This window comes from Carassius gibelio, chromosome A9 (genome assembly GCF_023724105.1).
Source record: "Carassius gibelio isolate Cgi1373 ecotype wild population from Czech Republic chromosome A9, carGib1.2-hapl.c, whole genome shotgun sequence".
NCBI lineage: Eukaryota > Metazoa > Chordata > Actinopteri > Cypriniformes > Cyprinidae > Carassius > Carassius gibelio.
Window position 1 is genome coordinate 6,578,958 of NC_068379.1, and position 18,018 is coordinate 6,596,975.

At 37.2% G+C, this 18,018-nt stretch overlaps 2 protein-coding genes across 2 annotated transcripts in view; both read left to right on the forward strand.

Annotated features, from left to right (window-relative positions):
• Positions 1-18,018, forward strand: part of LOC128019537 (immunoglobulin superfamily member 2-like) — a 119,173-nt gene that overhangs the window by 35,302 nt on the left and 65,853 nt on the right. The window lies entirely within an intron of this gene.
• On the forward strand, positions 6,395-15,213 carry LOC128019538 (prostaglandin F2 receptor negative regulator-like). Its single transcript, XM_052605584.1, has 3 exons — positions 6,395-6,720; positions 8,626-8,994; positions 13,247-15,213. Exons 1-3 carry the CDS (start codon positions 6,672-6,674, stop codon positions 13,696-13,698), a joined length of 870 nt encoding a protein of 289 aa, XP_052461544.1. The 5' UTR covers positions 6,395-6,671; the 3' UTR covers positions 13,699-15,213.

Below are 18,018 nucleotides of genomic sequence, written 5' to 3' on the forward strand. Positions count from 1 at the left end.
TCTACATCGGAAACCTCAGAAGGGGACATCATTTTTTATTGTTCTTGTGCTACTATTGTCAGAACTACAGTTCTTTTCTAATAGGCCAATTCTCAAATCATTTCATTATACTTTTCTTTTTGTATTAGTAGGTTACTTACAAATTTGTGCTTAATTACCAACTAATTATTTTTTTTATATTATCATTATTAAAATTATTATTATTATTTAACTTATAGACCACTGGGCGAATCAACATGAATTCTCGTTTTCCTTCTTTTAATTTTAAATAAAATAATGACTGAATGATACACTGAATCGTAATCAGCTATTACGTTTCAGAAACGATCAAACATCAGAATAGTACATCAAAATAAAACTGTAGGCTAATAGCATAAACACGCTTACCTTTTAATATGAAGTTAACGTAGATAATCCCCGCAGAACTGATGAAAACGTCTTTATTATAGAACAATTCTAGAACTATTTAAAGATAGGACCAACTTTGTACAGTCACAACCAGTTTGATTAATAGATCGTTGAGTCAAATCTCTCCAGCAACTGCCTGGGAGGTTTGAATGTTGCCGAGGTAAACCCATTCTGACCGGGCCAGTGCGCACATCCATGATGCTGGAGAGTAAAGGTAGATGCGATTCCTAGTGTCTTCTTTTAAAAGCGAGACGTGGGAAAATTCCCGCTCAACATGGCCATTGGAAACAGGCAGAACAAGAAGTCTTATGGCACCTTGTGCCAATTCCTGGAAACACTTGTGCCAAAAAGCATGCTCTTTCAAATCATTTAACTGTGCTCTGATTTCTGATTGACAGTATTTACAAAATGCCTTTGTATCATCGCCTACCACAGGTGTAATCCATGTTTTTAAAGACTGGTCGCTCTCCCATTCCTTTCTGTAAGACTTTTTATATTTACCTCACTTTGGCATGATGATGAATGATGATCACAGTTTTGACTATATAACGAATTAGCCTACAACAACACGCCAATCAAGCTTGAAGTCTGATTGGACAGGATTCCCCTGAACCTTATTGGCTAAGCTGAACCATACCTAATTTAAACATCATCCTACATTAGCTATATAATTTATTTTATAGTTAGTTTTCATTTAAAAAAAATAAAGAATACTGTTTATAGTCAAAAATAAAAACCCGCCTGTTGTATCAAAAACCAGCCCAAATTTTAAAGACCCGCCCAATCTGGCAACACTGGTAAGGGGTTGGGGCGAGAGGCGCGTGCGACCTTTCACCTCTGGGTCTCTCTCAAATGGAACGGACAGGACGGGGGTGGACGGGGGATCCACCATAGACAGTAAAAGAAATGGACACAGCGACCCCATTGGAACTCTATTGAGACAAATGAAGCCCAGTTTTAGCGTTTTTTAGCACTTCCGTTTCTGACGCACAGACTCAAACGAAGCTTGACGACGTCAGCAACCTGTCTGCCAGATGTAAATCTTCTAGTAGCTGTGCGTGCAAACTGCCATCGTTAATCTTGCAGAGACGGCGAGCTTGAGCGGGGAGTTCTTTGTCGTGAGTGAGCAGGAGTAAGTATTCTGATTAATTATTTTGTATAGTATTTTAAAATGTAAAGCCAGTACGCCATATTAAGTTAATTGCCTGCGAGCTTCTCCTCCTGTCTGTACGGTAATGCGACAGAGAGCCGAGTGGTTATGACGCAATGGTTAGCCTATTTTTTACAAAAACTGTTTATACGGGGCCATAATGTAACATAGAAGGTAATGGAGCCCTTTATACATTGTCGTGTATCTTTAGAAATAAATAATGGACAAACAGAGTCTTTAAATGCCTCAGATGTAAAGTTATTCGCTGTCAAAGTGACGCCAAAATGAATGGGAGTCAATGGGAATGCTAACGCAAGTGAAGTTCTGCTAAAAGATGGCAGCCCCCACCCGACTTCAACTTCCGGTCGAGTTCCTTGCCCCTTGGGATCCACACTAGTAATATAATTAATAATAGGCTAAAGTCAGTCACACACCTTGACTTTCTTCCAAATAACGCACATTTCATTCATAATGTTATAATACAGGCCTATAGTTCCTGCAAATGAAACTAGGTAATACAAGACGATTATGCGGTCATCAAGGTGAATTGGTTTAGTCTTGACTTCTGGTCCTGAGTGACAGTTGGGGGGATGGGAAATCTGTTGATTGTCGAGTGCCAAATAAACAGAGATGGAGAAGAAAAGGTCAAAGCCAGGTGCCCAATTTCGAAAAAAAAGAAAAGAAGAAGAGGAGAAACGAGCAAAAGATAAAGGTATGCAACTATTGTCTCTGTATGATTACAGTATCCATTTCATGAATGAAGGGCTAATGTTAATTGGTGGTGGGTATAACTCTTTGTTAACCTTTTTGCTATGATGCTTGATATGCTTATACAACAATAATTTGGTTTCAACTCAATCACGAGATCTAATTTATAATATTGTGCTTTGCAATAAAACTGTTAAAAGTTCAGTTATCATTTACATCAGTTGGTTTAACATTAGGCCCTGTAAATAACCAACGGCATTTTATTTGCTACACAGTATGCTAAGTATTGTTTCCTAAGTATAGTTTTACAAGTCATAACTAAAAGTGTGTCATGCGTATAATTTGAGGCAGTAACCTAATGGCACCTCCATGAAAGTTAGATTGATATACAAATTTTGGTTGAAAAATATCCTGAAACCCAAAAAGTTTTTGTTTTTGCCTATACATATAATTTAAAGTCATTTTATTTTTTTAAACAACTGAGTCCCAGTGACCATAGCATAACGTGAATAAAATATAATTTTTCAATGTATTTTTTTTTACTATTTGTTTCTATGCTCTAAAAAATTTGATGACATGGGGGAAAAAAATGAAAGAAATAAATGTTTTTTTCCGGGTCTAGGAGGATATAGCATGTAATGACAGACATTTAGTGTGTAAGAGCATGTTTATGTAACCCTTCTATTATGTTCTGAGTCAATTTGACCCTAGGCTGTTTTAGCTTTATAAATCATTATCCTATGGTCTCTTGATTTCAAATGCAGTTAAATTGCAATTTCAGGGGCACTTCTAAAATATTTTGGAGCATCCTCGGCCCCTATCAGGATGAGCCAACCACCTCCTCCGCTACACATATGTCTCCACAAATATCTGATATTGAGGATGAAGACCTCTTTGCCTCTACTTCTACCCAGCATGAGCTTTCAGGTGTGCATATCGTGTGTGTGTGTATGTGTGTGTGTGTGGGCTACAAGACAACTGCAATTTAATGTAATTTTAATATTTCTGATAATTTATGAGTAGGACTGTGTTTTTTCACTGCTATGTGTTTTGAGTAATATGCCAATATGCTGTCTGATAGAAATGCCTGGAGCTGAACCCCCACTGAGCCCCACTGGCCCTCACATCTGACTGACAGGATTCGGACTGGGGGGTACAAAAGACGGTACAAAATTTCCTATTCATGTACATGATAGACTATATTATTTGCATACAGTACCAAATGAATGTGATGACCATGTTAAGGGATGCTATGATTTAAAGACATGGCATGAGATATTGGGACACTGTAATTTTGATGATGCTCAGAGGTTAGAAGGTATTGTTGATGGTATGAAAATTAAGGGTCCAATAAATAAACCCCCATTTTGTGAAGTGTGCACCCAAGGCAAGTTTACGCAAAGTAGAAACAGAAAGCCTGATGTGAGGGCTAAAAGACCTCTAGAGTTAGTGCACACAGATCTGGCAGGTCCAATTCAGCCAGATTCCAGAGAGGGGTATAAATATGTCCTGTCATTCACTGATGATTTTTCCAGTGCAGTGTTTATATATGCCCTTAAGAATAAAAGTGACACACTACAAGCCACAGAGAGGTTTCTAGCAGATATGGCCCCATATGGTAAAATTCAACGCCTTAGATCTGATAATGGCACTGAGTTTACTGCAAAGCATTACAAAACACTGTTGATTAAGAATGGTATTAGACATGAGACTTCTGCACCTTATTCTCCCCATCAAAATGGTACAGCAGAGCGAAATTGGCGCACACTTTTTGACATGGCACGATGCATGTTGATAGAGAGTGGATTACCTAAAGGTTTATGGCCTTACGCAGTGCAGACAGCAGCCATAACTAGAAACAGATGTTTTAACAAACGCACCAAACAAACACCAGTTCAGATGTTAACAGGGAGAAGGCCCAATTTATCCAGGATGCAAAAGTTTGGTTCGGAGTGTTTTGTTTATAAACAAGATAAAAGAAAGCTAGATCCAAGATGTGAAAAAGGTGTTTTTATTGGTTATGATAAAAGCAGTCCAGCATACATTATCTATTTCCCTGACAGCAGGAAAGTACAAAAGCACAGGCTAGTCAGGTTTATTTCTAAGACCTGTGTTGAACAGCAGACTCAGACCAGCATTGTAGATGATGATGATGGTGATGATGATCTGGAGCAGAGGGCCAATAGGATTAGGCAGAATGTGAATGAAAATGCAGTAAGTGACCAGATTCCAGTCAAAGAGGAGGAACTGAGTAGCAGTCCTCAGACCCAGACAGTTGAAGCTATGCCTGAGCCCACAAGGTATCCTTCTAGAGAGAGGAGGAGGCCAGCCTATCTCCATGACTATGTTTCTCAACAGGCATCTGATGAGGAAACTGATCAGGTACAGATTAACATAGATTACTGTTATAGAGTGACATGTAACATACCTGTAACTTTCACAGAAGCTGTAACCTCAGATAGATCAAAAGAGTGGGTTGCTGCGATGGATGAGGAGATGCAGTCACTTATAAAGAATAACACATTTACCCTAAGTAGCTTGCCAGAGGGTAAGACGGTAGTGGGGGGTAGATGGGTTTATGCAATCAAGAACAACATAGATGGATCTGAAAAGTGCAAAGCACGTTATGTGGCAAAAGGATACAGTCAGAAGAGAGGTGTAGATTATGAGGAGACATTTTCCCCTACAGCTAATTTGACGAGTATCAGAGTGATAATGCAAAAAGCAGCACAAGAAAACCTGATTTTGCACCAAATGGATGTTAAAACTGCCTATTTGAATGCACCAATAGACCATGAAATTTACATGGAACAGCCAGAGGGCTATGAGGTGAAATCTGACACAAATGAAAAATTGTTTTGTAAATTGGAAAGATCACTGTATGGATTAAAACAATCTGGCAGAAATTGGAACAAATTGCTGCATGAGTACCTAACCAAAAACCATTTTGAACAGAATCAAGCTGATCACTGTGTTTACACATGGAAACGGAAAATGAAAAGGTGATAATTATAATATGGGTTGATGATTTGTTGATTGCTGCAAGTGATGTAAATGTACTCAGAAATGTGAAGGACATGATTACAGAAAGATTCAAAATGAAGGACTTGGGCAAATTAAGGCATTTTTGGGTATTGATTTTAATCAAAGTGATAACTGTGTGAGAATGTCACAAACAAAATATGTGGGAAAAATATTGAAAAGGTTTAACATGCAGGATTGCAAACCTAGATCGACACCTTGTGAACAAAAATTAGACTATACTAATGGTGCTGAAAAGATGACTGATGTGAGAAAATATAGAGGCAGTTGGAAGCCTTCTTTATCTGACCATTTGTACTAGACCTGATTTAAGTTTTGTGGTATGCAAACTGGCACAGTATTTCACAGAGCCAACTGTTGAGCAATGGGCCACAGTTAAACACGTACTGAGGTATCTTAAAGGTACAATTGACAAAGAGCTGTATTACAGAATATGTAATGAGACACTGGGAATAAGAGCATACTGTGATGCAGATTGGGCGGCTAGTAGTGATAGACCTAGTACAACAGGCTATTGTGTAAGTCTAACCAAATGTGGTGCTTTGATTTCATGGAGGACCAAGAAACAGCCCACTGTCGCACTGTCCACTTGTGAGGCAGAATATATATCACTAGCCACAACCATACAAGAGTGTCTCTATCTTAAACAGCTGTTAAACAATCTTGACAAATGTCAGTACTCCCCACCTAAGGTATATGAAGATAACCAAGGTACAATAGCTTTAGCAAAAAATCCTGTAAGCAGGCAAAGATGCAAACATGTAGACATCAAGTATCATTTTATTAGGTCTACTGTAAATAATGGTGTAATTATGTTAGAATATTGTCCAACTAATGAGATGGTAGCAGATGTATTGACAAAGCCTGCAACAAAGTGTAAGTTGATGAAGTTTGCTGCATTTATTTTTGGAAAATGATGTTACATATATTAACAATGTGAGAGCAAGTGGGGGTGTTACCTATGTGCTCTCAAATTGTAGTTTTGTTTTTGTTTTGTTTATTTGATTGAATGATGGAACAACTGTGATTGATTGTTAATGTGGGTGTGTACCTGTAATGTTTCAATAAAAATCACCTTGAGTGAGCGCAGCTGTTGCTGTGCGTTCGAAGTCAGTCAAGTCGTTGCGTCGACTCTGTTAACAATGTGACAGTCAAACCATCATGCCCTGAGTTTTATAATCAGCATGCGCAGATCTACCACCACTGACAACGCTAAAGGACTAAACAGCGCGACACTCGCAAAACTTAATTCAACTTTTGTTGCCAGGAGAGGTTTGTTCGCCACACTCGGGAGGATTTCACACTCTCTGCCCGGTTTGAATGACAAAGGCGATCCCGTGGGAAAATCACCCGCCTTCATAAAATGGATAAAGAGACGGTACTCCGTCCAGCGATTTTGATTATTGCTCTTGGTAAGTTGACTAGATTTTGATCAAGAAACAACCGTTTCCAGGTAACATGGAGATTTGCTTTATAAAACGCGTGTGTGAAAAGTATAGCAATTAACTGCGTGATTAATTTAGACAACAAGAAAAATTTTAGACTTAAGAAGAATAACTGGAGCCATAGGATATTACACTTTACAAGTCTTTTAAGATCCCATTTCTAACAAGTAGAAAAAAACAATGGTCAGTTCTTATAAGGGACATCGCATACTATATGCAAACTTCAAATCAAACCTTTCTACTGCAGCATTTTGGAGATATTGGACATTATTACACTTTAAAGGGCTATAAAAGATCCAGTGTCTAATAAGTAGAAAAAACAATAGTTGGTTCTTATAAGGGACGTCCCATACCATATGCACACCTCATATCAAACCATTGTACAACAGCATTTTTGAGATATGGGACATTATTACACTTTAAAGGGTTATAAAGACCATATTTCTAATAAATAGAAAAAAACAATGCTCAGTTCTTATCAGGGATGTCCAACACTATATACATTTTCACTCGCGGCTGGCTTGACGGTGTTTTTCTGAAGTGCGGCTGGCTTGACCGCAGTCAATGACGGGCTGTGAAGTGATCCAGAGGCTAGTTCGGGTGTAAATATGTTTACTGCAAGCAGATAGCCCAAACCAGTTTTTCAAGAATAATGTGTAGCGAATATATTATTGGTTCATGGGTAGTTTTGCCTGCACTCAAGAGCTAATAATGCACCAAATGTATTTATTTCATTATTTTATTTATTCATTTATTTATTTGTTTTTTTATTATCACAATGAGGTTTACATAAAAAAATAAAAATAAAAATAGAAACCTAAATGCTTGATTTTTGATGATGAGGGAATGCCATAGCATGTCCGTGTTGGCATTTGACTAGAACATTCTGTAGAGTTTGATGGGAGGCATGACTTTTGATGTCAACAACAAAAGAGACTAGAAGCATTTTCTTCCTTTTAAAAGATAATTAAAACCTATTTTAATTTTCGGTCATAACAGTGCATAACTTACATTTTTTGTTTTTGTTTGTGTGTGTGTGCGTGTGTGTGTGTATGTGCGTGTATGTGTGTGTATGTGCATCACGCGCGCGCGTGATGTGCTTCAGCATGTTCCCTGACACGTTCGCATTCCTTATTTATATAATCAGCTCTTATCTGCTCTCACTTCCCAACTTTCATTGTGTCATGTTTTAAGACTGTGGATATTAAACTCCGATGCATGAACCTAACACAGCAGGATTAGTTTACCATAGTATTTTAGTTTCTACTAAGTTTGTCTTCTGTTCCTTGAATTAGGTCTTCCACCTTATGAAAACAGCCATTCCCTCATGAAGAGGCAAGGTGTTACATGTCACCTTCTCTCCGTTTTGGTTTCTGTCCCTCTGCTCTTCTCTTCAGCTTCTTTCCCCCAGTGTAATGTTCCAGCTCATTCTTTGGCTTGTTCTGTGTTAGTGTTTTTTCTCTCTTCATCTGACATACTGATATGATTTGTCTCAGAGCACTTAATTCCCAACCCAATAAAATGTTAATATTCATTATTAGATTGAGATGGTGTGTGCTTTGAACTCATCCATGACCTAATATGGTTATTTACAATGAACATTTCCATAAATAGACACATTTCTTTAAGGTCATCTTTGTGCTAGCATACCTCTATAAAAAAAAAAAAAAAAAAAAAAAAAAAAAAAAAAGATAAACGCATTTAGTGTTTTCAGCCTTTCTCCAGAAAAAAAAGACAAAATATATTGAGTCATATTTACTGATACTGTTACTATAACAGTATTTTTTTCCTAGTAGTCCATTACAGAACTCAAGCTCCTGTATTTGATTAATACATACTGTGTACCTGAGATATCTTCTCTTCTTCTCTCAGTGTTGGTCTGTGAGGGCCGTGTGGTGAAGGTTCCAGTTGGTCCTCTGGTACATGTAGAGGGGCAAGCTGTCTCCATTCGCTGTGATGTGTCTGACTACCAGGGACCCCGAGATCAGGAATTTGAGTGGTCTTTCATCCTTCCAGAGGATACACTCTTGATCATCTCCACCTTTGACAGTAATATCGTGGACAAGTCAGTGAAGGACCGGGTTAACAGTGGTGACATCAGTTATAATAAACTGGGAGATGCTGCTGCTGAACTCAAATTCAAGAAGGTCAGAGTGACCGACAGTGGCCTGTATCGCTGCAGTACCCCGAGCACTGATTCAGTCATCAGCGGGAACTACTACGCCGATGTGGAGCTCAAAGGTGAGTCAAGCCTGCTAAGACTTTAACTTCACTCTTAGAAAACAAGAGTGCACCTTTTCACTGTACCAGAAGAGTACATATTACTACCTTAAAGGTAAAATGATTGCTTCAGGGTACTAATATGCATCCTTTAAGGGTAAACTACCCCAGTAACACGCTGTTGGGGCCCTAAAAGTAAAATTTTTGCACTTTCTCTTTTTCTGACATTGTTGTTTAAAATATACTGCCAGTTCCAACACTGAACAAACCCTTGTGATACACAACATTTGCCCAGATTTTTAGTTTCAAATTAAAATTCATACATATTATTGGTTATAATTAAGGTGAGTTATATATGTTCCCATTGTATCAGCTACCCTGCACTCTAGAAATCTGTGTTGGCACTTACAAACCCTTACTGGTTGAGTAATTGGAGCAAAAAACCCCAGTCCCAAAGAAATGATAACTTATCTTATACAAATAAAAATAAAACGGCAAACAGCCTGTTATGTCTAAAACAAACTAAACAAAACTGAGTTGGTCAAAATAAAAAGCAGGACACTCCTACGCAGTGTTGGGGAGTAACTAGTTACATGTAACGGCGTTAACGTAATTTAATTACAAAATTAATGTAACTGTAATTAGTTACGGTTACTTAGAAAAAATGAGTAATTAAATTACAGTTACTTATGAATTTTTTAACGATTACAAAGGGGATTACATTTGAATATTTACACACATCCACATACAGATTTAACTGATTTCTTTCCCAAATTGCACTGACTATTCTAAGACATACGCCCTAATAATTTCCGGGATGCGGAAACACAGTCGTAGGATCCAGTCAGAAAAATGGAATGCCTAACGCGGATGGAATATGCCATATTTTGGATGACTAAATCAAAAGTAGGTCAGTACACTTGAATCAAAACATGACATGGACTGGTGTCTGTGAATATCAAGCCCCCAAAATGCAATATATGACTCCTGCACGTTCTGCGTGTCAGTTGAAATCATGCGCGGACTGGACACCGGGAGAACCGGGACAATTCCCGGTGGCCTGCCAGCTTCCTCAGTCTTCCTCAACTTGTCCCAATATTTTAATATCATTATTGTATAATTGCCTGCCGAATGTACTAAAGTGATCATTTGCGAATCCGCCATTTGATAATTAAATCTCTAATAAATCTGTTAGTCGTACAAAAACCATACAAGGTTATTGTACTTTTATATAGGCTAATAAAAGCATGGTAAATTTTTGTAAGGGAAAAACATGACTCCTGTACAGTATTAGGATTTTTCTATAAATATATTGTAGTATTGTATTGTAAAGTACAATTTTGTTCAATCTTGAGTATTAAGATGGATAACAGGGCAAAATAATGAGACTGAAGAGAAAAATGGAAGTGAAGGTGCCGTTCAGGAGAGAACTTTTAATTATTTGACATGTCCCCATATTAAAGATTTAAACCTTTTTTATGTCAGGTCCATACAAAAAATAGTATTGTCCATGAATTTGTTTGTATGAGTTTGAATTTTCCATTCTGATTTTTTTTTCCCAGTCTGCCCCTCCTGTAAATTAATGGCAAAGACATGCAGTTTCATTTACTACACATGGCCTACTGAAGCTCTGCCGTCTCAATATATGAGTACACGAGCACATACACATAATTTCTAGAACTGCTCTGTCACTTCATGCATTTTACTTATTTTGAGAAAACGATCATCATATCATACATAAAGAGACAGCAGTTAAAAAAACAAAAAAACACCAATGTTTCAGGAGTTTATTAAACAGCATATGACACATGCTTATTAGATAACTGTATTTGAGTTGATATATATATATATATATATATATATATATATATATATATATGCTTTTATTTATTATAATGTTCACAAATTTAGAAAAGTAATCAAAAAGTACTCCAAATTAATTAGTTACATTACTTTAATAAAGTAATTAAAAAAGTTACACTACTATTACATTTTAAACAGGGTAACTTGTAATCTATAACCTATTACATTTCCAAAGTAACCTTCCCAACACTGCTCCTACGCTCCAACTTCTTAACCGTGTAAAGCCTGACATAGTAAATCATAAAAAAAACACAATGTCTCAGTCATTTAAGGTTCTTATAGTAGGACTAATGGATCTCATACTCAAGGACGTAGACACATCTCCTACATTTTATTTAGATGTCCAAACTGTGACGCAATTGCTGATATTTATACGACTAAAAATAAGATGAAATTGATTGTAATCGGCTTGTAATTTAAATCAGTAAGATATTTATAACAGTATGGCAGAATAAAAATATATATATAAATATTAGTTGTCACTATATTCGCCAATGTCTTATTAAAATGATATTTAAATGCTAAGTTTTATTATAAAACCTTTTTTATTTTTAATTGTGAAAGGGCAAAACATAATGATGCATTGCATTACAGGGTGAGAGATGAACAAAGACATTTTCTCAAAAGCTGAACGTGTATCACATTATTGTGATTTTAAAAAATAAATATACATTTATGGTTAATCAGGTAAATATAAGTTGCTTCAATCCAGTAAAGGTTATCTTGAAATATTACTAAATATAAAACTTATTCTTATGTTTACATCCTAAAAATCAATAAAGATTTCACAGCAAAATGTGAACCACGACCTCAAGAGGGATGATTTTACAATTATACTAAGGCCTTTTACCTGCTAAAAAGTATAAACTATCAACCAGATGACAGATGGCATTTAAAAGATTGTGTACAATAGTTCTTTCAGCAAAGTTTTGATCACTTTGATATATTTAGGGGCCTTAGAAAATGTGTATCAGATATCTTACAGTAGGCTTTATGAAGTGAAACAAGGTTGCACTAAAGGTTTAAATGGAACATGATGCACTCCACGGCTTGAACACAAAAAAAATACAAAGACTTGTTTTATGTTTTGTTGACTAGAGTAAAAGCCTGTGGAGCTTAAAGGATGAACTCTGAAGGTTTTTTTTTTTTGTTGTTGTTTTTTGAGTACATCACTTCACTCCACTTTTGGTGATGGACTAAATGAACTCTCAACAGAGACAAATAATAGCATCTGACTGATCCAGCTCTATCTGTAGATTTTCTGGGTCAGTCAATGAGATAATGTTCATGTCCTGGTGAGATTTTACTTTTATTTGTAGATCTGTTTTCTCTCTGGGAATTGTTTTAGGTCTTATAGAGGACCATTAGGAATTCACCTAAAACTTTAGCCAAAAGAGAGCTTTCTTCACTGTGACACTGAGAGACAAAGAGTGTGGGAAAAGTCAACGTTAAAATGCAAATTGCTCTTAGTGGCTCTTTTCGCTGATGCTGTGATGTACTGATAACCACCCGGTTAACCGAAGCAAAATTTCACTAGTAGAAGTTTTGAGGAAATGTGAGTGATGATCACACAAGAGTTTGATGAGAGAAATGTTCTGGAGATAAATGTTCTGTCAGTGGTTCATGTGATGAGTTTAGCATCTTATTATCTGCCTTCAGTTCTGCATTCACATATTAAAGGAACAATAAATTATATCTGTGATCAGTGTTCAGGTACACACTGCTGTGTGCATAGAGAAAGAGAGACAGGGTCACACAGTGGAGTCAGCTGTCTTAACAGTCCGTGGTTTGTGTACTGCAAATACATACAAGCTTCATCACTGTGTCTGTCACATGCCTCTGTTCCCCTTTCGAGCTTGAACTGATGGTAAAGCTAAGGACATTTTTAACTGTCTTTACATTTATTTTGAAAGATGAAGCTCGTGATTATGGAAAGGGGCTTTCAATTTCTGAAGAGTGCTTGCGGTTTTCGGCCAATCACAATGCTCTAGGGCAGTTGGCCAATCAGAGCAGACTGTGCTTTGTTTTTTGAACATTAAAGCATGTCAACATGTTTTGTTACACCTAATACACAAAATAATGACCTTTAAAAAAGCATCATATGACCCCTTTAAAAAAATATTAGATTTAATATCAGATGTATACAGTATAATGCCTTCATCATATCCTATTAATGGTGTATTGACTCCGGCTCTCTTTTTATAGGTTAAGTGTGTACTTTTTGTAAAACTAGTGGTAACAAATGAAATTATCTTATCTTATCTTTTATTTTATTTTTTATTTAATTAATTTATTTTTATTCTTAGCGGTTGGACATTGTTGAATATAGCAATATGATCTAAGCCAAGACACACATGAAATCTTTCAGCCCCTCTCCTGCCTGCTTTAAAGTGTCATTTGTTATGTCTAGTGATTGGGGACAGTCTGAAGGTGGCTCCAGTCATTCCCAAGTCAACGGTGTCTGAGGGAGAATCAGTGGAACTCCAATGCAACACGAAAAAGGGCTTCACAGAGCACACCTTCCTCTCTGTTATCTGGTTGATCAGGAAAGGGAGCAGCCCGCTGGAGGAAATCTTGACATTTGGGCCGGATAATAAGATCAAAGTAGGAGGCAGCTACACTCAACGTTACACAGATGGTGGACTTCAGTTGGACTTTCGTGGAGATGGTTTTTATGGATTGGTCCTGAAGAAAGCAAAGCCGTCAGACCAAGGGGAGTATGTGTGTACGGCCCAGGAGTGGGTGAGACAGGGTGAAGAAGGAAGAAACTGGTGTAAGATTCTGGAGAAGTCTGAGGAAATGGGAAAGGTTGTTGTTACACCCACCAGCAACATGTTTATGAGGTTTTGCTTTAAAAAATAGCTGGTATCATGTGGAACTCCTGAGTGGTAGCTTTCTGTTATAATGTGCAAGATCTTATGAGATATGATTATTTTTGATGACTTTGGACTGTGAAGAAGATGTGATGACATTTCCAGTAAGATGATATAGAGCGCAACAGTGATGTCCCCTTTTAATAATATAAATATATATATATATATATATGTGTTCCTGTAGCTCAACTGGTAGAGCACTGCACTAGCAAGCAATGCAAGGTTGGGGGTTCGATTTCCCGGGAACACATGATATGTAAAAATTGATAGCCTGAATGCAATGTAAGTCACTTTGGATAAAAAGCGTCTGCTAAATGCATAAATTTAATTAAATTTAAAATTTTAATGTAATAAGTGACCTTGCCTCTTTTCAACCTTCCATTTTTAAATACATATGCAAGCTGAAAAAAAAAACTTTAGCAAAAGGCTTATTACCGTAGTTTGAGACTCTAGGGATACATACTCGCAAAATTTCATGGGAGTAGGCAAACACAGCTGAATACTTTTGGCACAATTTCAACAACAAACCTAACCAAAAGAAACACAAATCACTCTTAAAAAAAAAAACAGTAAATAGATGTTTTAGACTTCTAAAGCAAAAGTTATAATACCCCATGTTTTAACTCAAAACATTACATTTACGTGTGGTTTGCCAATGGCCGTGCTCAGGAACAATATGAGGTTCAAGCTTTGCTTTTTTAGCTTTTACATTTCATTAATCCATTCCATGTTGAATATAAAAATATTAATCCTCAAATCAAAAGAAAAGGCTGCAAAGCGTGTAATAGCCATAGTGGCAGTTATAAAAAAGGTGAATTATTCTGCCTCAAAAGGTTTTGCAGAACTAAGAATCAGTGATCAAACTGCACATGTAGACTCAGTTCTACCTTCAACATCAAACTTGACATTATAAGCTCTCGCTATTTTAAATTACTCTTTGCACATAAATTACCTAAAAGTTGATTTTTTTTTTTTTGCTTTATTTGCTAATCTCGCGTGCGGTGTAGACACAGAATTTGTGTGACTGATAAAACCTCACTCGTTATTAGCCTGGTACATTTAAATGTTTTTATTTCTCATTAAAACCATTCTTTTCATTCTGGTATGTGTATTTTGTGAGCAATATGCATTCGAAAGTCTGTAAATGTACTTTAGGTTTGCCATCTGAGCCTGAGGTGAGCATGGTCGTCAAGGTTACAGAACCCATTTCTTTAACTCTTTTTAATTTATGCTGGGGGATTTGTAAAATAAATCATTTTCTGTAGACACCAGACACAACAAAATGCTGCTTTCTAAGGCCTAGTATTTTATTAAAAGCAGTCCTGTCTGTCCAAGTTCTTTCATATGATTCTCACTTCAGTAATTGTTAATTTTATCTCAGCTTGACTTGAAGTTGTAAAGAGGCCCTGAGGGATTACAAATATTGGCAAGGATGCTCAATGTATAGCTACAAAAGGACTAAAAGTATCATAAAAGTATAAATAAAAGCAGTCCATAATCCAAACTTGTGCCGTTCTGAGTCTTCTGAGTTCATACGATACACGATAAATGTGAACGTTTTGGTCTGTACCCGTCATTCTTCTCTGATGTATTTCACCCCGTCCTCCCATTTTCTGTCAAGATAACGTGAATGGCCACATTCCTTCTGGAGTGCAGATCACACACCATCTTAGATTTTGTTAGATATAGTTTACTGGCAACACAACATGCATAGAAAATTGAGAGATAAGTTTGCATGACAGTTGCTGGCATTCACTTGGTTTGGTTTCTATCTTTTAAAACTCACAACACCAGAAATTCCCTCATGGAATAGAAAGTCCCAAACACTTTCAGACGTCCAAACATACTTTCTCTCACAGAGTACACTACCCTGCCCTTCCTTCACCTTTAAACTATGTAATATTACTGGATGTCAGCTGTCAAAAGTACCACAGAAAGCTCTGGACAAAGTTTTAACAGCGGTGTGTTTGTGGGCAAGTAAGTGAGTTTCGTTTGCCGTTGGGTCTGATGTTATCTCTGACCCTCTTTCCGACCTCCAGTCTACAGTGCTGCAATGTGTGAGAGATGTTTGAAGTTTACCAAGCAAACAGTCACTGGCTGCCCTACATGCTCTACCTTTCTCCCTTTATAAATGGAAAGTTTAGTGTTTTAATAAGGTATATTTGAGAATACGAAAACAAGTTTAATGACTTTATTTAAAGACTCGTCCGTATCTCATATATCACCATGACACTTATGAATCTGTTTTCTTTTGTTCAGTCCAGTGTAGGAGTGAGTTAACTCTGTGTGTCTGTGCATTCAGTGGCGGTGGGTAATCTCTAACCTGTTGTTCCTCTGTAAATGATTGACCCAGTTATTTTCCTGGTGTATTTGACAGTTACGGTAGCTATGATCGCAGGAGAAGACATTTCTGGTTTTACATGTGAAAAGTAGGGCTGGACAGTATAGGCAACTGACAAACTGTTTTCTAGCATTTTAAATGGTCTTGTGTTGTGACACACATTTTTCAATCTACAAAAGAACAACACGAGGTCATGAAAATGTTATTTGAATAGTTTTGCATGTCACACTGGATGATGTTTCAAAGCTATTTTGAAAAGCTATTTTGTTTTTAACAGATCCCTTTACAGTCATTCTTTTAACCCTTGTGGATTGTTTAAATTCACTACCCTTTCGAGTTGTTTGGGATGAAAATATCCACTCAATTAAACTGCTGTAAAATGTATCAGATTCATAATTTTTTTTTCCATTTTTTTTGCATAAATCAACCTCAGTCCTTTTCAAAACTACCAAATGTTTTTAAAAAAATCCAAGATTTTAACTCTTTAATTGCCAAGTTCATAAATGATGTCACTGATTTGGGGGGAAAAAACCACACAAAATAACTTATTTTCAATAAGTTCAATAAGGCTGTTTTTGCCCCATTGACTTCCATTATAATGAAATTTTTTGATTGCAAAGCCATGACACTATGTAATCATGCATTCTTGATTGTTTGTGGTTTTTCCTTTTGGGAAGAGGTAAAATTTGTTAATTTTACATTTGATCACTAGGTGGGACCATTAACCCTTTTGATAGGCCTGTGCTAAAAAAGGCTTAGTTTCTGGCTTGTTCATGGAGTTATATGGAGTATAACAGCATATTATATTCAGTATCTGTGTGTGTGTGAGAGAGAAAGAGAGAGAGTGTGTGAGAGAGACCTTTGCACACTTACCTTAACGTATTTCAGAAAATCACAATGCAACACAAGAAAGGGCTTGACTTGTACCAAAGTTTTAGAAATGATTATGTCGCGTGACCCCTCCAGCGAGCTGCAGCTTATTTGAAGTTGGTATTGCATTTTGGTTCATAATACACAACCCAGTCTCAAAAAAAACGTACCCTGACTACGTTGGTCCACTTTCAAGATTCCGACCGTGAGAACAAAAAAACATGGCGGACATTTCTCTCATTTTTAGTGAAAAAAATCAATATTTTGAGTTAGTCTATGCATAAAAATAAGTTTTGATTACATTTCTAGCGAGAAATATATATTTTATTTTCAGAATATTCACTCAGTGAATGTACATAATCACTCACTTGTTCGTTGTTGCAAAGATTTTTCTGATCTCGCCAGAATAACGTGAAACTGCAACGTTTTGGTTGCTATGGACGCTGCTATCGCCTAGCATAGCTGTGGCCCCAGATTCCACATACTCTTCCTTGCGATTTCGCTCCGTCTGACGGATCAAACCCCTGCCCACTATATGCATTTCGTCCGAGGGGTAACCTCACGCTCTCTCTCGTGAAGCCGATAAGGAAGTGACTAAAACTGCAATTCATCGACCGGCCGCTTGAGGCTGGTTGCAGAAGGGAGTCAATCCCATAGACTCCTCATCTTAAAATGCCCAACTTTACAGCAGAAAAAAACATGTTTACAGCCTGGTTCAAAAAATGATTTTGGTCTTCATTGCTAATTTTGCCCTTCATGACAACTGTGAGGGGGTGATTTTTTTTATAACTCATCCGTTTAAATTATATTAAGCCTTAAAGTTCTGCATAATTAAGGGCGTGGCCACTTGAGTGACAGGTGGATTGCCGCTGCTGACAATGCCGTCGCGCTAGGTGGGCGTGGGTTCAGCAATCAGCTCCCGCCTTTTTGCCCATTTTCGATTATCTGGGAGAGTCACGCGGTGACGCGCTGCCAAGATGGCGACGGCCCGCTCTGCACACTTTAGGAGAAGGGTATTCCTGCACAACCGGAGGCTGCAGTTTCAGGACCGCAATTCTTGGACCGCAGCTTTAGGACCCTAGTTTTTTTGTGACAGCG

Excerpts from the sequence above, each read along its gene's own strand:
- LOC128019538 (XM_052605584.1), top strand. The coding sequence starts at position 6,672 with ATGGATAAAGAGACGGTACTCCGTCCAGCGATTTTGATTATTGCTCTT. Across the intron at positions 6,721-8,625 it reads GATTTTGATTATTGCTCTTG|TGTTGGTCTGTGAGGGCCGT; the intron begins GTAAGTTGACTA and ends TTCTTCTCTCAG. Across the intron at positions 8,995-13,246 it reads CGCCGATGTGGAGCTCAAAG|TGATTGGGGACAGTCTGAAG; the intron begins GTGAGTCAAGCC and ends TGTTATGTCTAG.